This window comes from Olea europaea, unplaced genomic scaffold (assembly GCF_002742605.1).
Source record: "Olea europaea var. sylvestris unplaced genomic scaffold, O_europaea_v1 scaffold1253, whole genome shotgun sequence".
Lineage (NCBI taxonomy): Eukaryota > Viridiplantae > Streptophyta > Magnoliopsida > Lamiales > Oleaceae > Olea > Olea europaea.
Window position 1 is genome coordinate 11,326 of NW_019229971.1, and position 23,415 is coordinate 34,740.

At 32.5% G+C, this 23,415-nt stretch overlaps 1 protein-coding gene across 1 annotated transcript; it reads right to left on the minus strand.

Annotated features, from left to right (window-relative positions):
- Positions 1 to 19,860: 19,860 nt before the first annotated feature.
- LOC111374470 lies at positions 19,861 to 21,041 on the minus strand. Its single transcript, XM_022997138.1, has 2 exons — positions 20,647 to 21,041; positions 19,861 to 20,268 (listed from the first exon to the last, which is right to left on the minus strand). The coding sequence occupies exons 1-2, from the start codon at positions 20,959 to 20,961 to the stop codon at positions 20,059 to 20,061; spliced, it is 525 nt and encodes a 174-aa protein (XP_022852906.1). The 5' UTR covers positions 20,962 to 21,041; the 3' UTR covers positions 19,861 to 20,058.
- Between the last annotated feature and the right edge of the window lie 2,374 nt (positions 21,042 to 23,415).

The window sequence follows — 23,415 nt, forward strand, 5'->3', positions numbered from 1 at the left end:
TATATAGACAAGGTCACGACATAGTATTGTTTGGAGAAATTCTAATACATCTCACGTTTATTTACAAAAATTACTTGCAATCTTCTAAAGATAATTCATTGACCTTTGCGGGATTTCTTGATGTATGTAAAATCTACACAAGAACATCAAGTATCATTACTCGAAAAACCTTAATTTGTTCAAGATCACCAATACCTTTACAATAATTATGGTCTTAATAACCAAAGACAGTCGTCAATATTAATGAAAGCAAATCCAAAAAAAATAAAAAATAAAAATTACATGACGAGAAGTCATTTTCACCCTATTTTATTTGTACTCTGTTTTTCATCTTAAAATGTTTTATAAATTGAAAATAACAAACTTATAATTAAAAATTATAGCAGGATGGTTTAAGTAATCCAGATTATAAATGTGTGATGAAAATCTTAAGAAGTGACTTTACATAATTTTTTTTTATTGATTTATTTTTTCTATTATTGGTGAAAATTGAAAAAATAGTCTGTTGTGTACATTCTCCAATTAACCTTAGAGACGTTTTTCATCAAGCACAGAGATTCTGTTTAATTGCTTGTTAGTACCAAAAAATAGACAACAAAAACTCTTACATTCCAAAATACGAAGAGTTTGGACTAAAATAAAATTAAACACACTCAAATTGTTATGTTCCATTACTTAGACAGAACCTATGGGTCTTAAAGAATTTAATGTAGCCTAACAAGATTGTACTTAAAGTCGAATTCAAAAATAAAGAAAATTATCTGAATTAATTACTCTCTAAATTAAAAAAATTTCAAACAAGATATACAAACTCTAATTTTCCGGTAAATAACAGACAAGCAGATTATTTTATAGACTTTATTGAGATCAACAATAAGTATGATTTTGTATGTTATATAAATTATAATAATTTACATAACGATCCCTGTTAATCTATACGAAATAAGGATGCTAGCAATATCTTTAAGATATTTACTGGCTTGTTTCAGTTGAACAGGTTCGCTAAGTCTTGGTGGTTGTACAAATATTGTGTCCCAAAATAGAATATCAGTACTGACACTATAAGCTTTGGTAGGCAGATTTAGATAGTTTTGGGAATTGAGTAATTCTTGTTGGAAATTTTGGAGGGAATGAGATGAAACAAAGATAAAATCACAAGAAAAAAACCAGCAGCAAGATGAAGAAAACCAGAAACATGTTAAGAACAAATTTGAATGTCCGAACATGATATCGTTGTCCTCAAACAATATTTGCCCCCTCTTCGAATTGTATGAGATGCTTAAGAGTTTGCCAGCAAACGGTTTGAAGGATTAATCAAGTCTTGTTGCGGAAATGCTAAAGCACAAAGTATTCCAACCAAAACTTGAAGAAAACGAAGGAAGATGTTTGAATATGAGTGAAGAATCAGTGTTGGATCTTGATTAAGGAACGAATATTGATTTCAAGAGTTTTCAATGTATATTTCCTTGAATCATGTCTCTACTATTTATAGATTTCGTCCATATGCACGAAATGGTGCCAAAAACTGCAAGAAATGCTACCAAAATCAAATTAACAACGTTCAAAAACGGCCTCTAACAATCAAATTTTTTCCTCTATGCGATCGCATAGAAGAAACCTATCCGGTCCCATAGAGTATCTTTGAATGGGCCTCCAATTTTTTTGCACATGCTCTTCCATGCGGTCGCATGGGTATAAATTTTGGCTTCTATAAATTTTGGATTCCAAATTACTTTCTTAAGGTTTTCGCTTAAATTCCTTGTTTTGCTCTTTGTAAAAAAAATTAGGATCATGTCCAATTTATCTTATATGAAACAACAATGAAATTTCCATGCATTAAACTATCTAACCAATAATAGAGTTGTTTGCCTCTTAGCGTGTTTGATACAAATATTGATCAAAGCAGCATACGCTACAAATTACATAAACCTTCTTGTAACCAAAAAATATGGATTCTATAAATTGAATGTGGCACATAAATGTATAGGTGTTTCGAATGTTGACACTCACGAACAAAATTCTACACTATATTTATAATAAAGATCCAGATAACACAAGATTTTAACCATTTAACAGTAGTAGATAGTAAAACGCAGTAGACAAAGAAGATCAGATTAAACTATTTCTAAGCAAGTTTGATACGAATATTGGACAAAGATGCACACTTTATCAAATTACTCAAACCTTCATATAGCTGAAAAATGTGGATCTATAAAGTGCATGTGACATGAAAATGTGTAGGTGCTTCAAATACTGGACATGCACGAACAAATTACTACGATACGTTTACAATAAAAATCCGGATAACACAAGATGTTAACCATTTACTAGGCAATAAATTTCTTTTTGCTTCTCTTTTAATGAGACATATACAATAATCAGTTACATTAGAAAGTTTGTTCATCCCATAAGGTAAAAAAATATATGAAGATGATAGTAAAACTCAGAAAATCAGATTGAACTAACTCTAAATAACTCTTCAATTTGCACTTTCAGCGTATATACGTAAAAACTCTAGCAAAAAAATTACAGAAGGAATATATGTATAAACCCTCCTGATTTTCAGCACTAAACTTTTTTTTTCTTTCTTGATTCTGTCCATTCCAATCCATCAAGCATGGCGTATGGCAAACTTCTTCATCAACTTCGCATTGATTAATTCCCGCCTTATCCTCCTGGCTTCGGCACATTTGGCCCTTCTATCAGCAACAACTTTTTTAATATCGTCCTCCCGAAATGTGTCCTCGCCAGGGATGTTAAGATCAGGGCATTTATATCCTTCTTGTACTGTTATTATCTCGAATTTGTACACGGTTTCGGTGTGAAAAATCACCCAAGAAACTTTGAATAAAAATAGGGGATTCTTGAGGACTAAAGAAAGGAATAGAAAATAAAATTTCAGAAGAAGAAATACACCAAGAAAACAAAAAACACAAAAAGAATATGCGAAAACACACTCCATGCAGATATTTATAAATATTTTCACGAAAACAAAAAAAGGACAGGGAATTTGTTATAAAACATAGCACACAAGAACTGGTGATTCTTGAAGGTTTACAATAAGGAATGAAGTATCAAAAAGAAAACAAAAACCAAGAAAGTCATCGAAATTCAAATCCATTCAAATTATAATATAGAATTACTGAAAAATCAAAAGATAAATGAAAAGGAAATAGAGATTGGAACAAGAAGATACCCTTTTGTTGGGGTAATTATTTTCATCTGATTCACTAGACGAGAAACAGATAGGAAGTTTGGTGAATCCCCATATGATCTTGGGCCTTTTCTGTTCAATATTCATAACGGATTTCGGTGACGATGAAGCTGCATCATGAGACGTGGATTGTCCTTCACCGTTGCAGCTTCTCTTTCTTTTGCAACCCCGTTTCGAGGGTTCAGAAACGTCGATCAATTTATGAAGATCAAGCAAAATTTGACTAACTTCAATTTCATCCTCCATAAAGAAAGCAGATAGAGGATTTCTTGATGTATTGCTGGTGCTTTGTTCCATTGTATTTCTTTTTGCAATCTCTCGCTAATTTTCTTCTTTATCTCAAGAACTTATCTGAATTTTTTGCGTGAAACTAACTGTTTAAGTGTTTGATGAATGAATAAATGAAGACTTTTGGAAGTGTTTAAAGTAAGAATTATGTTTCGACGTCCATGTAGAAGAGGGAGATCCTTGATAAGGTAATTTGGAGCATTCTATTTCACAAAAACCTGGGAAAATTTATGATAACGTTGGTAGCAAATTTGAATTTTTACCGGTAACTTGAAGTGCAACTTGGCAACTTACAAAAAAGATCGAAATAAGTCCCTCAACTTTAAATGTATAACAAAAGAAGTAAAAGTCTATGCAATTATTTATCTCAACATTTAGCAATATATATATTTTTTATTAAAGTACTGTTGTATTCCTATTTTTAATTAATATATTAGAAACATTGGAAAATACAGGGATAATTGTAGTTGAGGCCCTAAACCTTTCAAACAATATCTGATTTTTTTCAAATCTTTGATTTATTGCAACTTTCACCACTCGCATTTTCAAACGTTGCTGTTGAGGCCCCAATGGACCAGGGGTGGAGCCAGGAAAAGATGTGGTGGGCTAAAATTAAGAAAAAATAAAAGATCAATAAACTCACGTCATGAGAGATGCTCCATACCACACCAAATATAGTTCAAAAAGCTAAACTTATGCTCAATATATATAGTAACAGAACAAGTTCAGTTGTTATCAAATGTCTTGTGGCGGACGGATACTTCTTTCTCGAACAGTTGCATGTGTATGACAATTACAAAGAATAATAATCAAATAATCAGAGAAAAAAGACTTTGAGAATTCAATGAGAATTTAGCTGACTCTAATACACATATGCTGACATCAACCAGTAGAAGGGTAACAGTATATATTCCTATTTTTAATTAATATACACGTGTGCCTAATATACACCAATATCAAATTCCAAAATATACCAAAATATTTGTTCCTAGCTATGGAGGCCTATTGCCCATACAATTCATGTCAACCTACAAGTGCAAATTGAACTTATCTATATTTGATTGGCATGTAAAAAATTTAAAAAAACGAAAATGTTTCTTTATTTTGAGGAAAACAAAAACTAAATTCAGCCCCCCCCCCCCTCCCAAAAAAAAGACTCTTTTTCTGAAAAAAATGAAAAATTAGGCATATTTTCAATGAAAAAATCGATAATCAAACAATCCAAAAGTTAAAATTCGGGTGGAAATTTTCCAATCAAACACACCCTTAGATTGTGTAAGCTCATCACAGGAGAAGCTGGTTTCCATCCTCCGATGTATAATATGTACGATAGATTCCAACTATATAGGGACGAAGATTACATAAAGGAGAGTACAAACATTTTATAACTAACAAAATCTAACAAATCTGGTTTATTATTAGAAGACAAAGATTGGTTCTTTTCATTTCTGACATTTCCGAGTTTATCCGCTCAATTCAAACTTTGTTGTCAATGGCTTCTCAATCATTCCCCTCAAACGTAAGTGTTACTTAATCAGGTGATGAAGATAGTGCTCAAGACAATCAGCAACTTAGGTTAGAAAAATAATCTTGATTTATAGATGAGTTAATTCTTGTCTTTTGGTGTCCACATAGACTTCCCCCCAATTTAATGACCATCCAGCTGCTGGAAATAAAGGTTTGCATCATTACAATTTGCAAGTGATCAAGAGCAAGTCCAGACAAGTTCATCACCAAAGGTTCCACCTGTTCAATTAACTAGGAAATTTCGGGAAACCGTGCCTTAAAACAGGGATAAATGCCATTAATTATCATAATCCACTTTGGACATGAGCATTTAGATTACCATTTTCCTCCAAAGAAACGTGTAAAATATCAATTAAGGATAGTTCCAAACAATTATCTTGCCAAATTCACTCCCTTGTACGCCCCTCAATTGGCCATTTAGGGGGTGTATTCAATTGGAACTTTTGAAGACTTAGATGAACTTTTTTTAAATAATGACTTTTGTGAATTTCGTGATCTTTTATAGATTTGTATAGGATTAGTAAAGTTTTTCGTAAACAACTTTAATTTTAAAATTTTTATAGACTTTTGTAAAATTAAAAAAAACTTTTGAATACTTTCATTTGAAATATAATTCACGTAAATCTAGTAAATGATATGAAATTCTCATATACGAGGAATTAATTCTCAAAATTCCCCATTTCCTTCTCCTTTTTCTTCAATAAATTAAAAGAATATATATATATATATATATATATAAACAATAAATTTAATATTCAACATTATAAATACAATATACTTTTAAAAATAAATAAAAATCAATATATTTAAATTTTTCATATAAAATTTTATAATTCAATAAAAAATAGATATTTTTCACAAAAAATGATTGAAAAAAAAAAATGTTACAAGAATCCAATTTAATTTTTTTTTTTTAGAAAATAAAGATAAACAATAAGAGAGGGAGAAAGATAAATGGAAATAAATATAATCAGTAGAAAAAAAATAAATTTTAATTATACCTTTAATGTTCGTAGAAAAAAAAGGAAAGAAATATTGAAAAAAAATATATAAAAGTCCCCCAAAATTTTGTGATTAATAAGAGACAAATTTTAAAATTTTATATGAGTACTTTGTGCTTAAAAGTTAGTACTCCAGAGATTTTATAGAAGTCTTTAGAAATCATAAAATATAGCAAGATTTGTAAAGACTTCTAAAAAGTTTTAATTGAATATACCGTAACTTTTAGAAACTTTTTAAAAATCTATAAAAATGTCAATTGAATATACCTTGACTTTTAAAGACTTTTAAAAGTCTATAAAAATTTCAATTGAATATATCAATACTTTTAGAGAGTAAAAAAAAATCTACATTAAATACTGTCTAAATTTTTTAAATATCAAAAAGTCATTAAAAGTCTCAATTGGCAAGATCTAACGTTCCCATAAGGCTAACAAATAGACGATGAAGCATATTAAAATCTCCGGTGTAGCAAATAATCCATATAACAGGCGTTGAGATAATTTAACGCAAAAGAATTAGTCTTCATGAATTTCCACGTGAATTTATGCAGCATGGAACGATTTAAATTCACCCCATTTTTAATTTTAACCCCCATTTGATCTCCTCGTACAGCATTCGTGGCAAGAAATCGTGATCAGTTTCCTTCGAGAAATATTTACCTTCCACTAAAAATTACTGATTGAGGGGTTCCTAATCTTTAGCAACTAACCTGGCAATTTGTAAACCATAAATCAATGAATAAAAGACCCCATGTTCACACAACTAATAAGGGCTAAATGACCAACAAAGGAAAGGGTCGTTGTGTTATGTCAAATTATGAAATAAAATTGAGCGTTGTTTTAAAATTGTTATCTCATCTCTTAAGAGGGATTCTCAATCTCCAAATTTTCAACGGAAAAGAAAAAATCTTATTGAAAGCAAGGTTATAGATGCGTGAGAAGAAGAGATAGCAAACAACTCTCTTCCCCTTACACGACTCACTAAAGATAAGTATAGTACATGGTGGACTTGTTTGAATGTAATCTTTAAATTCAAGATTTACATGAGTTTGTGGGGAGAGCCTGTAAATTTCAAAGTGAAGAAGGCATGTTTCAAGCGCAAAGAGACAACAATAAGTAACTAACAATAATTATCAAAAGGCTTTTAGTATACTTCATCAAGACCTCATGAAACAATTTTTTAGAAAGTTTCTTATGCTATTGCCGCATATCAAGTCTATGAGATCTTGAAAACACTTACAAAGGTATGAATAAAGTCAAAAAGACGTCTCCAATCTTGGAAAGAAGAATACAAGGCACTTTTCATGAAGGAATTTGAATCGAAATTAGATTACTTTTCATGAGCACGGGTGTCCGTCAATTAAATGAAGAGATATGGAGAAGTACATGGTCTTCAAGTGATTGGAAAAATTCTTCGATATTTATGTTGAATATTTGTTCAAAATCAATGGAATGATAATTGACTAATTGTTGGGCTCAATTGTGAAATTGGTAAAATCAAAAGAAATTGAAAAATCCAAAATTTGATTTTTTGCCTATGCGTACGCACATGCTTAATTTTGTGCGTACATGAGATGTGTTTTGGCAAAATCAGAATTAAATTTAATTTTACTATACGTACGCAAGGTTTATACTATGTGTACGCATAGTGTTAAAAAATAGCCGTTAGCTGATTTTTCAATTTGAAACTTGGGGGCCGTTTTGGATTAAAAGTTGGCACTTTTCATCTTGTTCTGGTACCATTTTGTGATGCATTGATTGAGGCCTATAAATAGGTGATGAATGATCAATACAAACATATTAGAAACATTGAAAAACATCTTGAGATTCACATATAATTCCACATTGAATCAAACTATTGATTTACATTCATATTCAATATCTTCGTGTTCTTAAAGTTTTGAAGAATTGTACTTGTGCTTTGGTGTTAAATCCTTTACAAGGTTTGATATAATTCTACAAACGATTTGTCAAAACCCTTAATGTAGCGGAAATCCCTCGATAGATCTTGATTCCGGGCTTAGAAAACAATCAAACGAACACCAATTTACCTTGGCTCGACCCGAGACATTCACCATCACTTTGGATTGCTCTCTCTCTCTAACCCCACAAAGAAGAAGGGTGGTGGTGTTAACAATCCACAAAGGTATGGAGAGGAAGAAGAACAGTGGTTGAATCTTACTCACAACCTCACATGGCTTCCCTCTCTCTCAATTGCCTCTCCTCTCCATTGCTACAACACACACACACACACACACCACCACCACCAAAACGGCTGGGAGATAAATACATATATATAGGTTAGTTTAGGTCACTCTAATTGGGCCTAAGGTTCACTAAGCTGGCTACCAATTAACCTAAACTAATGGGCCAATATTCAACTCCATATTAGTCACTAAATGGTCTAACTAACCAAATAATCATCCAACCCAAACCTGAACCATCCAAAAGTGTAGTTCATCTCCGAGTCAAGCCAAGTCCATGGTGTCGATAAATAATCCAACAACTGTTTTAAATTATCGTCCGGATTATTGGGTATCAAAAAACCCAATACTTAAGTATCTCATTCAATCCCGAGAGGGGGCAAATATAGTTTGAGGACAGCAACTACGCGTTTGAGCCTTCATATTTGTTATGTTCTCATCTTCTTGATCACATTTTTGGTTGTTTGTTTATTTTCCATTTTCCCCAATTGATGTAAATTTTCCAACAATCTCAAATTATATTTGGCTTTGGAGAACGATATCACTTTGGTGAGATCAAGTTGATGAAATCCAGTTCCTGGTTAGATATTTGATGGGCGAACTTTATGTGAAGGCTAATAGAAATTGAAGTTTCTGTTGACGGAATTGAAGATCTCCTACATTCTAATTCCGGATTTAGTGATGCCACCGAAATCAACATTTCTTTGGCGAAAGAAATTTGGAAATGTTGAAAAGAAATGATTTCACTGAAGAATAAAAGGATAGAATTCGACATCATGAATTCAATTCCGATAATATTCATTTATCTTCTAAAACTCCCCTTTGGTAAGTCGATATAATGATCATCTCACATGCGACTCAGATGTTTTGTTAAAATATATGCACATTATCAGTGATGATATTCCCCATGAATTTAATTTTGGTTGTGCATAATTTGTTGTATGTGTTTGTGAAAGTGGAAATATGGAAATCATGATGTTGCATGAAAATTAAAATTGCATATTCATTTGTAAGGTATGTTTTATATACATTTGAAGAATCTGAATATGAATTTTCATGATCATCTAGAAATTCCCATTAGATGAAGGATATGAATATTGTGTCTACACTTATGAATTGCATAGTTATATAAATTCTTTGTCTGATATATTTGATGGATTAAAGCATTTATGATCCTTAGAATATGCTTTATTTATGGATTTTGATCTTATATGCAATTTATGGTGATAATAGAGGCTAATGAAAGATTATTATGTGTTGGTTTGGTATCAACATAAAATTTTTCAAAGAATTATGTGATTATGTTCAAGTTGAAATCTTTATTCATTAAGTCTCTCATTTGTGAAAATCATGTAGAATATTATGAGATATTCTAGGGTCAATTTATTAAATATACTTCGTTGATTTACTACAAGTTGAGTTTGAAAGACTTGCCGAATATTGTTAAGCAATGTGGTATTTCCTTTATAGTTTCAAATTGAGACCGAAATTGGTTAATCAAAACCATGATAACAAACATGTCTTTTGTTGAAGTATGCATAAATTACATGGATCTACTACCATGAATTATGTTTTGAAAGAAACAATTGATTTTCTTAAATTATTAATCTACAGTCATTTGATAGAACATTTTGTCATGGTGGTTATGGGAACATGCTGAAAAATATATATAAGAATAATTGGTGTATGCAAGTGTTTATTCTATTTTGAATATGCATGAAGAAAATTTATGTTCTTTCACTTGAGATGTATAATTTTGGTACCCCTATGGTTAAATGGTTGAAATCTTGATGTGCATACTATACTATTGCAATAAAATTCATGATATTGCATATGTTACATATGGAAAAATTCTAATATGTAAGAATTTATTCAAAGAAATTATGTGAATAAGCAAGAAATTATGCGAACTTTCATGACCATTTCTTCTACTAGAAAATGAAAATTACATATGTATTACTTCATCTGGATGAATGTTATTACATGTAAAATTAAAACAAATTGGTTATTCTCACTTTGTTGTGACAATTGGAATGGTTTATATGCACGAATATTAAAGAATGCAATTCAAACCAATTGTGGTGGCTGAATATCTATTTGACCATGGTTGTTATTCGGTGATTAATTCCAATATATGGCCGTCACATTTGCTTGGATGATACACAAACCTACTTGGGTAGCCCATATGTTTCTGTAGGGCATCATTTATTGCATGGTGAATTTGCCATTATGTTGGCTTATGAACTCCGAAGTAAAGCACTTCCATATTTGTGCTTTGAGACCAGTCTATTAATATTTAATAAGTCTAAAGGATGTGAATAAATGTGGAAGGATTCCTACTACTTGTTGAAAGTACATGAAATTTCATGATTACTTCTATTGGAATATGAGAATTACATGATAAATTTGATGGTTGATTTCTTGTCCTATTGGAATGTTGATAGCCACAATTAAGTGAGATAATCTTATGCAAAATCATGTTTGCATATAAATGTGACAAAATGTGATTTTGTTCGAAAGTAAATAAAGTGAATATATGCCTTATTATTCAAGATGATATAATGTTAGTCTTATTCATTAATTGAATTTGACTTCAATTGATGAACAAATTGAGTTGGTTTATGATTGAAAAGCATTGATGGTCCATAAGATGACCTTGATCAAATTGCATGACCAAATCAAGGATAGTGGATTGGTTGTGACTTAACAATCATTATCTGAAATACTTGAACTTTCACGAATATTATCAAAGTGATAAGAGAATTGAACTGTGAAAGAGTTGATGAACTCTAAGTTCAATTACAATCCCAAATGTGGGGTTGACATATTGAAAAACTCTAAATTCGAGTATAACCCGATATGTGAGGGTTAAATTTAATGATTGAGAACTTATATAAGAAGTTCAAAGACTTGTGGATGCAATATTATCAAATTACATATGAATTCATAGTTAAGGAATTGTGGGGGTAATTTAATTAAGTTACTAATTCCTTTTGATCATAGAAAATTATTTATGAAGGAGAAAATGTGGAAAAGCCCTTATACGTATAATTATAAGGATGAGATACACTAAGTCTAAGTGAATGAATTGGGTAAAGGCTGGTCATGGCACTTATAAAACCAATGGAATATTTAAAGAATATTCTTTGAAGATCATTGAGCTGAATACCCATTTGTGAAATCCACAAAGTGTAAAGTGAGTGACTAATGAATTGGTTGATAAAATTCTTCCAACTGTATTTGGAAATCTATAAGCTTTGAATAAAGCTAAATGAAAGAATTATTACTGGTGACAAGTTGTATCTATCAAATAAATCGATGATTGGCTAGCCATATTTTGATAAGATACTAAGTCATATGTATTAGAATGTCTAGACAGATAAGTAAGTCATAAATGTGACTTACAAAGAAATTATCAAAAGGGGAATAATTTCCAAAGAAATTTTAGCGAATCATTTAACCAAACCACTAAATAAAATTTTAGTGACATCTACTTCGAGTTGGATGGGATTGAAACTCTTAAACTATAAAGGTCCACCAATGATGGCAACCCTACCTGTTATTACTCAAAAGGTAATCCACGGGTTCAAAGGGTAACAACAAGTCATTCGATAAATGGATAGTTGTAGCATTATTTGAATCCGCGATAACCCTATCATAATTAAAATAATGCTAGTTGTTACTGAAGTGAGGGTTGAGCATTAAAACTCTTAATGAAGTTCAGTGCTAAAACACAAGTACCTCTAAAAGTAACAAAGGTGCTGTAAGAACTTCACCTAAACAAACTTCGAGGTGGTGTCGCCTCAATTGAGAGTTGGAGTTTCTCTTTTAAAAGTTTATCGAATAGGATGAGCGCAAGGTCATAACAGCGCTAAGCGAGTTGAGGAACTTGGGAACACGTGATACTTATGTGTGTGTTCTTACCGGTATTGTCACAAGGAATAATTGGTTCAAAGCTTCCATGCTACCTCTAATTCCGACTTTACTTTGTTTGAATTACACTATGGTTAGATTCAAATCGAAAGATATCTAATCATTATACATAAGTGTCGTCATTTTGAATATGTGATCGTATTGATTTTGAACAAGTAGGAGATTGTTAAATATTTGTTCAAAATCAATGGAATGATAATGGATTAATTGTTGGGCTCAATTTGAAATTGGTAGAATCAAAAGAAATTGAAAAATGAAAAATTTGATTGCATAGGCTTAATTTTGTGCGTACACGAGATGTGCTTTGAGAAAATCAGAATTAAATTTGCTTCTACTATGCGTACGCAAGGTTTATACTATGCGTACGCATAGTATTAAAAAATAGTCATTGGCTGATTTTTCAATTTGAAACTTGAGAGTCGTTTTGGATTAAAAGTTGCCACTTTCCATCTTGTTTTGGTACCATTTCGTGATGTGTTGATTGAGGCCTATAAATAGGTGGTGAATGATCAATACAAACATATTAGAAACATTGAAAAATATCTTGAGATCCACATATCATTCCACATTGAATCAAACTATTGATTTACCTTCATATTCAATATCTTCGTGTTCTTAAAGTTTTGGAGGATTGTACTTGTGCTTTGGTGTTAAATCTTTTACAAGGCTTGATATAATCCTACAAACCATTTGCCAAAACTCTTAAGTATCTCATTCAATCTCGAGAGGGGCTAAATATAGTTTGAGGACAACGACTACACGTTTAAGCCTTCATATTTGTTATGCTCTTTTCTTCTTGATCACATCTCTGGTTGTTTGTTTCTTCTCCATTTTATCTAGTTGATGTAAATTTTCCAACAATTTATACGAAACATTCATTTTTATTGTTGTAACAATTGATGAATAAGATGATCTAGGGGGAATAGCTACTGATTAAGTTCTGCTAACCTTACAAGCTTATAAGGAGAAATTGTTGAAGAAAAAGCAAGAATTGTTAAAAACAAGTCTTACAAATTAGTCTTTCTTTGAATGACAAGGAAGAAATAAATAGTAGGATCCAAAGAGTTAAAAGGACGTGAAAGAGGTCAAGGAAGAGGAGATATAAATATTCAAAATAATGATGGAAAATGTTGCGGAAGCTCTCTCAAAAGATCTTCAAACGGTGGTTTTCCAGGCTCAGTCCAACGTACCTTTCTCTACCAACAACCAATCCAAACGGCTCCAAACCACAACCAATTGATTTACCTTAGTTGCTATTTAATCTTACCCACGTAGAACAAGAAAAGATGATGATTTATCGCCACAAAGGCTAAGAGAAAACACCACAAAGGTATACTATGAAAGAACCACCAATTGCACACGTTATACCAGCGTTCTGGACACTTCTGGACACCTTTTTTCTCACACAAAGGGGGGCAGCGGGGATTCTCTTGTTTCTTCTCTCAAAATCACACAATTATCATATCAAAGTGGCTAGGGTTATAGCCAAATATATACTCTAGGATTAGGCTTTAAGTTGGGCCATTAAAGGGGTAAACGGGCCAAGATTTAAGCCATCCATAAGGAATACAATTGGGCCGGATGTACTTATTTCATTCATCGGCCTATGCCTATGAAATAATATTAACCCACGTTAACATCATTGCCCGGAATTTATTGGGTATCAAAAACCCAACAAATCTCTACCTTGATGCCCAATAAATCTGAAAGCAATCAAAACACATAGTTAACACTTGCATAATCAAGGTAGCCAATAAAATTGGATCACAGACCTTACCTCGTGTTTTCAACTTGAAACACATACCATACTTGCTTCATGTATTCACTGGGGCTAAGGTCAAAAACATCCAAGTAGAAGTAAATATTTAACAGTAAACAATCAAGAGCAAATACACATGCGATGACGATATACTATAGGATAACACACACAGATCTTTTCAGAAATACGTTCACATAGAACAATTGATTAACACCAAGTCAATCAAACCACGGTCAACCACATATGCAACACATGCATAAATGACCCTAAGAAAAGATCTCACCACACTTATCCTATCCCATTCCGTGTTGCTCACACCTCGAGAACACATATCTCCTCTCATCGCCCACCACGCTCACTAGACAGATCACTCAACTCATGTCTAACTGGTAAGTCACAATAGATCATAAGTCCACGGGATAATCCTCTATCTCCACATCACTTCTCCCAACCTACGTGGATAATGAGTCTCCACCCAACAGAAGTGATAGAAGTGTCTCTCTCACACTCCACCAGATCATGGTCTCTTTCCAGATAAAGGATCCTAGACATTTGATCACATTTCCACTCGTGATCCAAATGTCACACTTCACATCCCCGGTACAAACCACCATGTACCTCTAGGCATCTATACTCCACCTCACCAAAAGACACACAACACACTGTTAATACATCTCAAACTCAATATGGCAAATTAACACCTTTCGGTGACCACAAAGGTTACTCCAATCACCAATGCTCCAAAAAATCCACAAAGAAAATGGCGAAGGTGGCACTCACAAAGAGAAATCGAAGAAAGAGTCGGTTACTTCACAACACTCACAAAGGAGGCTCACAAAGATAAAGAAAGTAACTTTAACATGGCTGCCTCACATAATCTCACAAACCACACAGGCTCACAAAGATAAAGGAGAGAAACGGCTGCCCAACTTTCTTCTCACTACCACACTCTCACACCATTCACAGAGCAAATAGAGTACGCCACAAAACTTAACCCACTATACATGAAAACATATTACACAAAGTAATAAGTCACTCTAATTCATGCAATTACACACATCAAACATATTGAAAGTGTAAAATCAACATTGCAACAGAATTAAGTGACCACATACATGCAGAAAGGATTACACACAGATGCAATGCAGTAATCATGTTTATTCTCTCAATAAACATCACTAGGATCACTACTCGACCCTAAAGTCACATTCGCCTTGTCTCTATCCTCATCTTTTCTTTTATTATCATCCTAGGATAATCTCTTTCAATTATGTCTAAATTTTACCATAGTTAAAATATATGTTATTTTTCGCACTTTCCTTAAACTTACATTTGCCACCAATGTCAAATAATGACCACAAGTAAAGTATGAATATAATTCACATAGAATAGTCCAGTAAACTTTTCTAAGGCCACATGCAATTCTAATAATGTAGAAAAATTGACAGCAAATTCACAAAGAATTTAAGGCAAATAATTAACAAATAATTCCTAGGTCTAGCAACAGGTAATGGTTACCACTTCATGGTAACCCCAAACCTAATGTCACCCCACACGATGACCTCTAATGCAAAAAATAAATTACTCTACACATTTATTTCAACAACAATAATAAAAAGTAAAAGATATGGTACCGAGCGGACCACGTCTGAAGGTCTGTAATATCGAGAGACGTGAATTCACCACTTCAGGACTATCACTATTTGTCCTAAAGTCTCTGGAAACTGCAGCAACCAAAAAATCACGATCGAATCTTGAACACCCGAAGAACAATGCTGTCCAGATTCTTCTGCGTACCCTGAAACAAAAAACTTTCAACACAAAAAATGTCAGAAATAGTATAAGGAACAAACTGCCTGAAGGGACCGTAGCCAAAAAATGCTCCACGCGCCCTTACGCGCGGCTCCTTCCCTCTGCATGTGGTCCTTATGCGCCACCACACGCGTCGCCGTCACCTGGCATGCGCCATCCTACAGGGTTCGCCTCTTCCTGCACGTCACGCCAGTGGTCTCCGTTTCTCCAAACTCCTTCTGGATTGATCAGAAAATGCGAAAAACGGTGACTGATTTTAACAGTTTTTGGACAGCTTCTTCAATCTGATTTCTGCTGCGTTTCTACCGATTTTCTGGACGATTTCTGGTAGATTTCACGAGCCAAAACCTTCACCTTGAAGCTTTGATACCAATTGTTGCGGAGGCTCTCTCAAAAGATCTTCAAACGGTGGTTTTCCAGGCTCAGTTCAACGTACCTTTTCTCTACCAACAACTAATCCAAACGGCTCCAAACCACAACCAATTGATTTACCTTGGTTGCTATTCAATCTTACCCACGTAGGACAAGAAAGGATGATGATTTATTGTTACAAAGGCTAAGAGAAGATACCACAAAGGTATACTATGAAAGAACCACCAATTGCACACGTTATACCAGCGTTCTGGACACTTCTGGATACCTTTTTTCTAACACAAAGAGGGGCAGCGGGAATTCTCTTGTTTTTTTTCTCAAAATCACACAATTATCATATCAAAGTGGTTAGGGTTATAGCCAAATATATACTCTAGGGTTAGGCTTTAAGTTGTGCCATTAAAAGGGTAAACGGGCCAAGATTCAAGCCATCCATAAGGAATACAATTGGACCGGGTATAGTTCATGGACTTAGTTGTTTGACTTATTTCATTCATCGACCTATGCCTATGAAATAATATTAACCCACATTAACATTATTGCCCAGGATTTATTGGGTATCAAAAACCCAACAGAAAATATCAACATACATAATTTGAAAGGATGAGGAATACAAAATTCTCAGAGGAGGAAAATTAAACAATGGTGGGAGATTTGATATATTTCAAGTTGAATATTACAATTGTTACAAGCTCGACCATTTTGCATGGGAGTGTAACAGTTAACGTGAAGGAGCAATCCAATTATGTCAAAAATAAAGAAAATGAGAACAAACTTTACGCTTGCAGGCAAGATAAAAGAAGGAGACAACAATTCGTGATGCTTAGACACACGTTCTAGTAATCATATATGTGGAGATAAATCTATTTTGCTAAGCTCGAAGTAAACGACAATGCCACCATAGATGCTTCAAAGGTTATGAGGGAAAATGTAAAATTCTTTCAGAAAATCTCACTTTTAGCGTTTGTTGTTTGACCTCAAACAGGCTCATGATGCAATATATTGTTTGTATGAAATTTTAGGACATCATATTTTTAAATTGCACAGCTTACTTTCAATCTTTTGCAAATTAATAACCATACAGAGGCCAGGATATTTTTTGTAGGAAATCTAATGGCTTAATATGAAGAAATTGCTTGCAATATTGTTCTAAGAAATGTAATGACATATTACTTGCACCTATAGAGACGAGGTCATGACATAGTATTGCTTGTAGAAATTCTACTACATCTCACGTTTATTTACAAAAATTACTTGCAATTTTCTAAAGATTATTCATTGACCTTTGCGGGAAGAAAAATACATACTAGTATTATAGAGATGCTGATAAAGAAACTAGTAGTATGTAAAATATACACAAGATCATCAAGTGGTTTGTAGTCTATTGCGTCAGTCTGAGGGTTTACTAAGTGCGCACCAGAAGGGTAGCGACTGCAAGTTTCCTGTCATAATAAAATAATAATAATAATAATGACCACCATGTGTCGTTACTCGAAAAACCTTATTTTGTTCAAGATCATTAATACCTTTACAATAATTATGGTCTTAATAACCATAGATAGTCGTCAATATTAATGAAAGAAAATCCAAAAAAAAAAAATAAAAAAAAAATAAAATTACATGACGAAAGTCATTTTCGTCCTATTTTGTTTGAACTTGGTTTTTCATCTTAAAATGTTTTATAAATTGAAAATAACAAACTCGTAATTAAAATTTGTAGCAAGGTGGTTTAAGTAATCCAGTTTATAAATGTGTGATGAAAATCATAAGAAGTACCTCATTATACCTTTACATAATTTTTTATTGATTTATTTTTTCCATTATTTGTGAAAATTGAAAAAATAGTCTGTTGTTTATATTCTCCAGTTAACCAATTATAGATGTTTTTCGTGAAACACAGAGTTTCTATTTAATTGCTTGTTAGTACCCAAAAATAGACAACAAAAACTCTAATATTCCAAAATACGAAGAGTTTGGACTAAAATAAATTAAGATCACTCAAATTGTTATGTTCCATTACTTAGACAGAACCTATGGGTCTTAAAGAATTTAATGTAGCCTAACAAGATTGTTCTTAAAGTCGAATTCAAAAATAAAGAAAAATATCTGAATTAATTGCTCTCTAAATTAAAAAAATTTCAAACAAGATATACAAACTCTAATTTTCCTGTAAATAATAGACAAGCAGATTATTTTGTAGAAATAACTTTATTGAGTGCAACAATAAGTATGATTTTGTATGTTATATACTATAAAAAATCATAATAATTTACATAACAATCCCTGTTAATCTATTCGAAATAATAATAAGGATGCTAGCAATATCTTTAAGATATTTGCTGGCTTATTTCAGTTGTACAGGTTCGCTAAGTCTTGGTGGTTGTACAAATATTGTGTCACAAAATAGAATATCAGTACTGACACTATAAGCTTTGGTAGGCAGATTTAGTTGGTTTTAGGAATTGAGTAATTCTTGTTGGAAAATTTGGAGGGAATGAGATGAAATAAAGATAAAATCACAAGAAAAAACCAGCAGCAAGATGAAGAAAACCAGAAACATGTTAAGAACAAATTTGAAGGTCCGAACATGATATCGTTGTCCTCAAACAATATTTGTCCCCCTCTTCGAATTGTATGAGATGCTTAAGAGTTTTCCGGCAAATGGTTTGAAATATTAATCAAGCCTTGTTGCGGAAATGCTAAAGCACAAAGTATTCCTACCAAAACTTGAAGAAGACGAAGGAAGATGTTTAAATATGAGTGAAGAATCAATGTTTGATCTTGATTAAGGAACGAATATTGATTTCAAGAGTTTTCAATGTATATTTCCTTGAATCATGTCTCTACTATTTATAGATCTCGTCCATATGCACGAAATGGTGCCAAACAGTGCAAGAAATGCTACCAAAATCAAATTAACAACGTTCAAAAACGGCCTCTAACAATCAAATTTTTTCCTCTATGTGATCGCATAGAAGAAACCTATCAGGTCCCATAGACTATCTTCGAATGGGCCTCCAATTTTTTTGCACATGCTCTTCTATGCGGTCGCATGGGTATAAATTTTGGATTCCAAATTACTTTTTTAAGGTTTTCGCTTGAATTCCTTATTTTGTGTTGTGTCAAAAAATTATGATCATGTCCAATTTATCTTATATGAAATAGCAAAGAAATTTCCATGCATTAAACTATCTAACCAATAATAGAGTTGTTCGCCTCTTAATGTGTTTGATACAAATATTGATCAAAGCAGCATACGCTATAAATTACACAAACCTTCTCATAACCAAAAAATATGGATTCATAAATTGAATGTGGCACATAAATGTATAAGTGTTTCGAATGTTGACACTCACGAACAAAATACTACGCTATATTTATAATAAAGATCCAACTAACACAAGATTTTAACCATTTAACAACGGCAGATGGTAAAACTTAGCAACAAAGAAAATCAGATTAAATTATTTCTAAGCAGGTTTGATACGAATATTGGACAAAAATGCACACACTATCAAATTACTCAAACCTTCATATAGCTGAAAATTGTGGATCTATAAAGTGCATGTGACATGTACATGTGTAGGTGATTCAGATACTCGACATGCACGAATAAATTACTATGATGCGTTTACAAAAAAATCCGGATAACACAAGATGTTAACCATTTACTAGGCAATAAATTTCTTTTTGCTTCTCTTTTAATGAGACATATACAATAATCAGTTACATTAGAAAGTTAGTTCATCGTTAAAAAAATATATGAAGATGATAGTAAAACTCAGAAAATCAGATTGAACTATCTCTATATAACTCTTCAATTTATACTTTCAGCCCATATACGTAAAAACTCTTGCAAAAAAATTATAGAAGGAATATATGTATAAAACCTCCTGATTTTCAGCACTAAACTTTTTTTTCTTTCTTGATTCTGTCCATTCCAATCCATCAAGCATGGCGTATAGCAAACTTCTTCATCAACTTCGCATTGATTAGTCCCCGCCTTATCCTCCTGGCTTCGGCACATTTGGCCCTTCTATCAGCAACAACTTTGTTAATATCGTCCTCCCGAATTGCGTCCTCGCTAGGGATGTTAAGATCAGGACATTTATATTCCTCTTGTACTGTTGTTATCTCGAATTTGTACTTGGTTTTGTTCTGAAAAATCAACCAAGAAACTGTGAATAAAAATAGGGGATTCTTGAAGACTAAAATAAGGAATAGAAAATAAAATTTCAGAAGAAATACTCCAAGAAAACAAAAAACACAAAAAGAATATACAAAAACATACTCCATGCAGATATTTATAAATATTTTCACGAAAATAAAAATAAAAAAGGACTGGGAATTAGTTATAAAACATAGAACACAAAAACTGGTGATTCATGAAGGTTTACAATAAGGAATTAAGTATCGAAAAGAAAAAAAAAAGCCAAGAAAATCATCGAAATTCAAATCCATTCAAATTATAATAAAGAATTACTGAAAAATCAAAAGAAAAATGAAAAGGAAATAGAGATTGGAACAAGAAAATACCCTTTTGTTGGAGCAATTATTTTCATCTGATTCACTAAACGAGAAACAGATAGGAAGTTTGGTGAATCTCCATATGATCTTGGGCCTTTTCTGTTCAATATTCATAACGGATTTCGGTGACGATGAAGCTGCTTCATGAGACGTAGATTGTCCTTCACCGTTGCTGCTTCTCTTTCTTTTGCAACCCCGTTTCGGGGGTTCAGAAACGTCGATCAATTTATGAAGATCAAGCAAAATTTGACAGACTTCAATTTCATCCTCCATAAAGAAAGCAGATAGAGGATTTCTTGATGTATTGCTGGTGCTCTGTTCCATTGTATTTCTTTTTGCAATCTCTCGATAATTTTCTTCTTTATCTCAAGAACTTATCTGAAATTTTTGCGTGAAACTAACTGTTTAAGTGATTGATGAATGAATAAATGAAGACTTGTGGAAGTATTTAAAGTAAGAAATATGTTCGATGTCCATGTAGAAGAGGGAGATCCTTAATAAGGTAATTTGGAGCAATCCATTTAACAAAAACCTGGGAAAATTTATGATAACGTTGGTAGCAAATTTGAATTTTTACCGGTAACTTGAAGTGCAACTCGGCAACTTATAAAAAAGATCGAAATAAGTCCCTCAACTTTAAATGCATAACAAAAGAAGTAAAAGTCTGTGCAATTATTTATCTCAACATTTAGCAATATATATATTTTTTATTAAAGTACTGTTGTATTCCTATTTTTAATTAATATATTAGAAACATTGGAAAATATAGGGATAATTGTAGCAGAGCCCTAAACCTTTCAAACGCCAGCTAACTTTTTCCAAACCTTTGAGTTATTGCAACTATCACTCCTAACATTTTCAAACGTTGCTGTTGAGGCTCCAGTGGATCAGGGCGGAGCCAGGAAAAGATGTGGTGGGCTAAAATAAAAAATATAAAAAACTAGTGAACTCATGCCATGAGAGATGCTCCACACCACACCAAATATAGTTCAAAAAGCTAAACTTATGATACCGATAACAAAGTGAGTCAAATACTCAAATAAGTATAAACATATCAATTTTTAAGATGTCTTACTAAATCTTTGTAACTTTTCTTGCCAAATAAAAAATCTTGACACCTTCCCAGAAAATATAAAATGTGGAAAAGCATGATAGACATAAATAAATAATGTATACCCTCTAACAATAAAAATTAAGAAAAACCTATTTTCACTATTATGAGACTTAGAGCCAAAAAAGAACAACAAGTATGCTAGTTATTAAATTTTTTTTTTTTTGGGTCAAAATACTCCTTTCTGAAAAATATTATCTAATATGGGCATTAGTCCTCTATATCTTCACATTTTAATTCCACCTAGAGTGGAAAAAATTGACAAAGAATATCGGGAGTTCCAAGAAGTTGGATTTATTTCACTTCAAAGTTTGACTTACTTCAATAGTATAATCTTTATAATGTTAATTTATAAATAAATAAATTTTTAAGAAATATTTTTCTACAGATAAAATTAAATATAGAGCAAGTTATCTCTTTTGATAATAACATCTATTTCATGGTCAACAAGTATTTTTAACTTATAAAGTATAATTAATAAATGAAGCATACAAAAAAATAAATTTTAATTACTTTTAAGATTTTCAATATTATATTATTATTAATATTATTTTTTTGTCCCTCACCATATTTTATATGTATGAATAGTTTCATTAGATAGTTTTCTTACTCATAAGCCTACTAACATGGATATGCTTTCTGATGTGAAGAGGTTAAAATATCATTAAATCCAATTCTATCATCTTATTTGGGTTTTATTTATTTGGATTGTAGTAGCAAAAATAAGGTTATTCTTTGCCTTTCATCTGCCAAATTGAATTTTGAAAGAAGTTCTAATATTTTGAGCAAGAGATTTGGAAGTGGGCTAAGCATAAAATTCGGTCCATTTAAGAAATTAGGCCGCAAGTGGGCAAATATTAGAGAAAGTGGATAGTGGGCTAATTCTAAATTTGGGCCAAAATATAACTTTTTAAGAAAAAGTTACAAAGTAAAATAGGAAATGGGCAAGCCCAGTGTAGCCTCCCCCATATCCACCCGTACAATGGATGAAAAACATTCGATTTACTGTTAGTTGACAAAAAAGATTGAATTTGGCCACATTTTTAATATTCTTATAAAGGGCAAAATAGTAACTTTCTATTTACCAAATTAAATAATTACATAATTAATTAATTAATTAAATTACAAAAAAAAGAAAAAAAGGAAAAAAAAACTGTATCTTCTTCCCCAACCCACCTAGCTCCAACCTTAACCAATCCTTTCCAAACACTAATTTTTGCCACCTCCTCAATCGTAGGGCTGCGGTCGAGGTCCTTAATCCTAACATTGATTCCCAACACACAACTCCCAATGGCTTCCAATATCCCAACTTTGGCTTTATAACTACTACCGACCTTTGAGGCACAACCTTACTCCTCCTCCCACTTCAATCCTTATTTTCCTTGCAACTTCTCATCCGTCGAGGAAGTAACGACTAAATGTCGACGACGGAAGTGTTGCATCCGCATCGAGCCCTTTCTTTACGCCCTTAACCCGCTTCCCGTTTATCTCACATCAACAACTCTGACAAGCCTCACCTCCCAAGCTCTACCTTTGCCTCATTAGCTCTTGTCTTAATCTCCACAACCGCATTCAATTGCTCATCCACACTGGAGACCTCGACTCCATGTAGATTTTTTCAAAAGATACTATCACGAAAAGCCATAATCTTTCTATAAGTTTTAGGA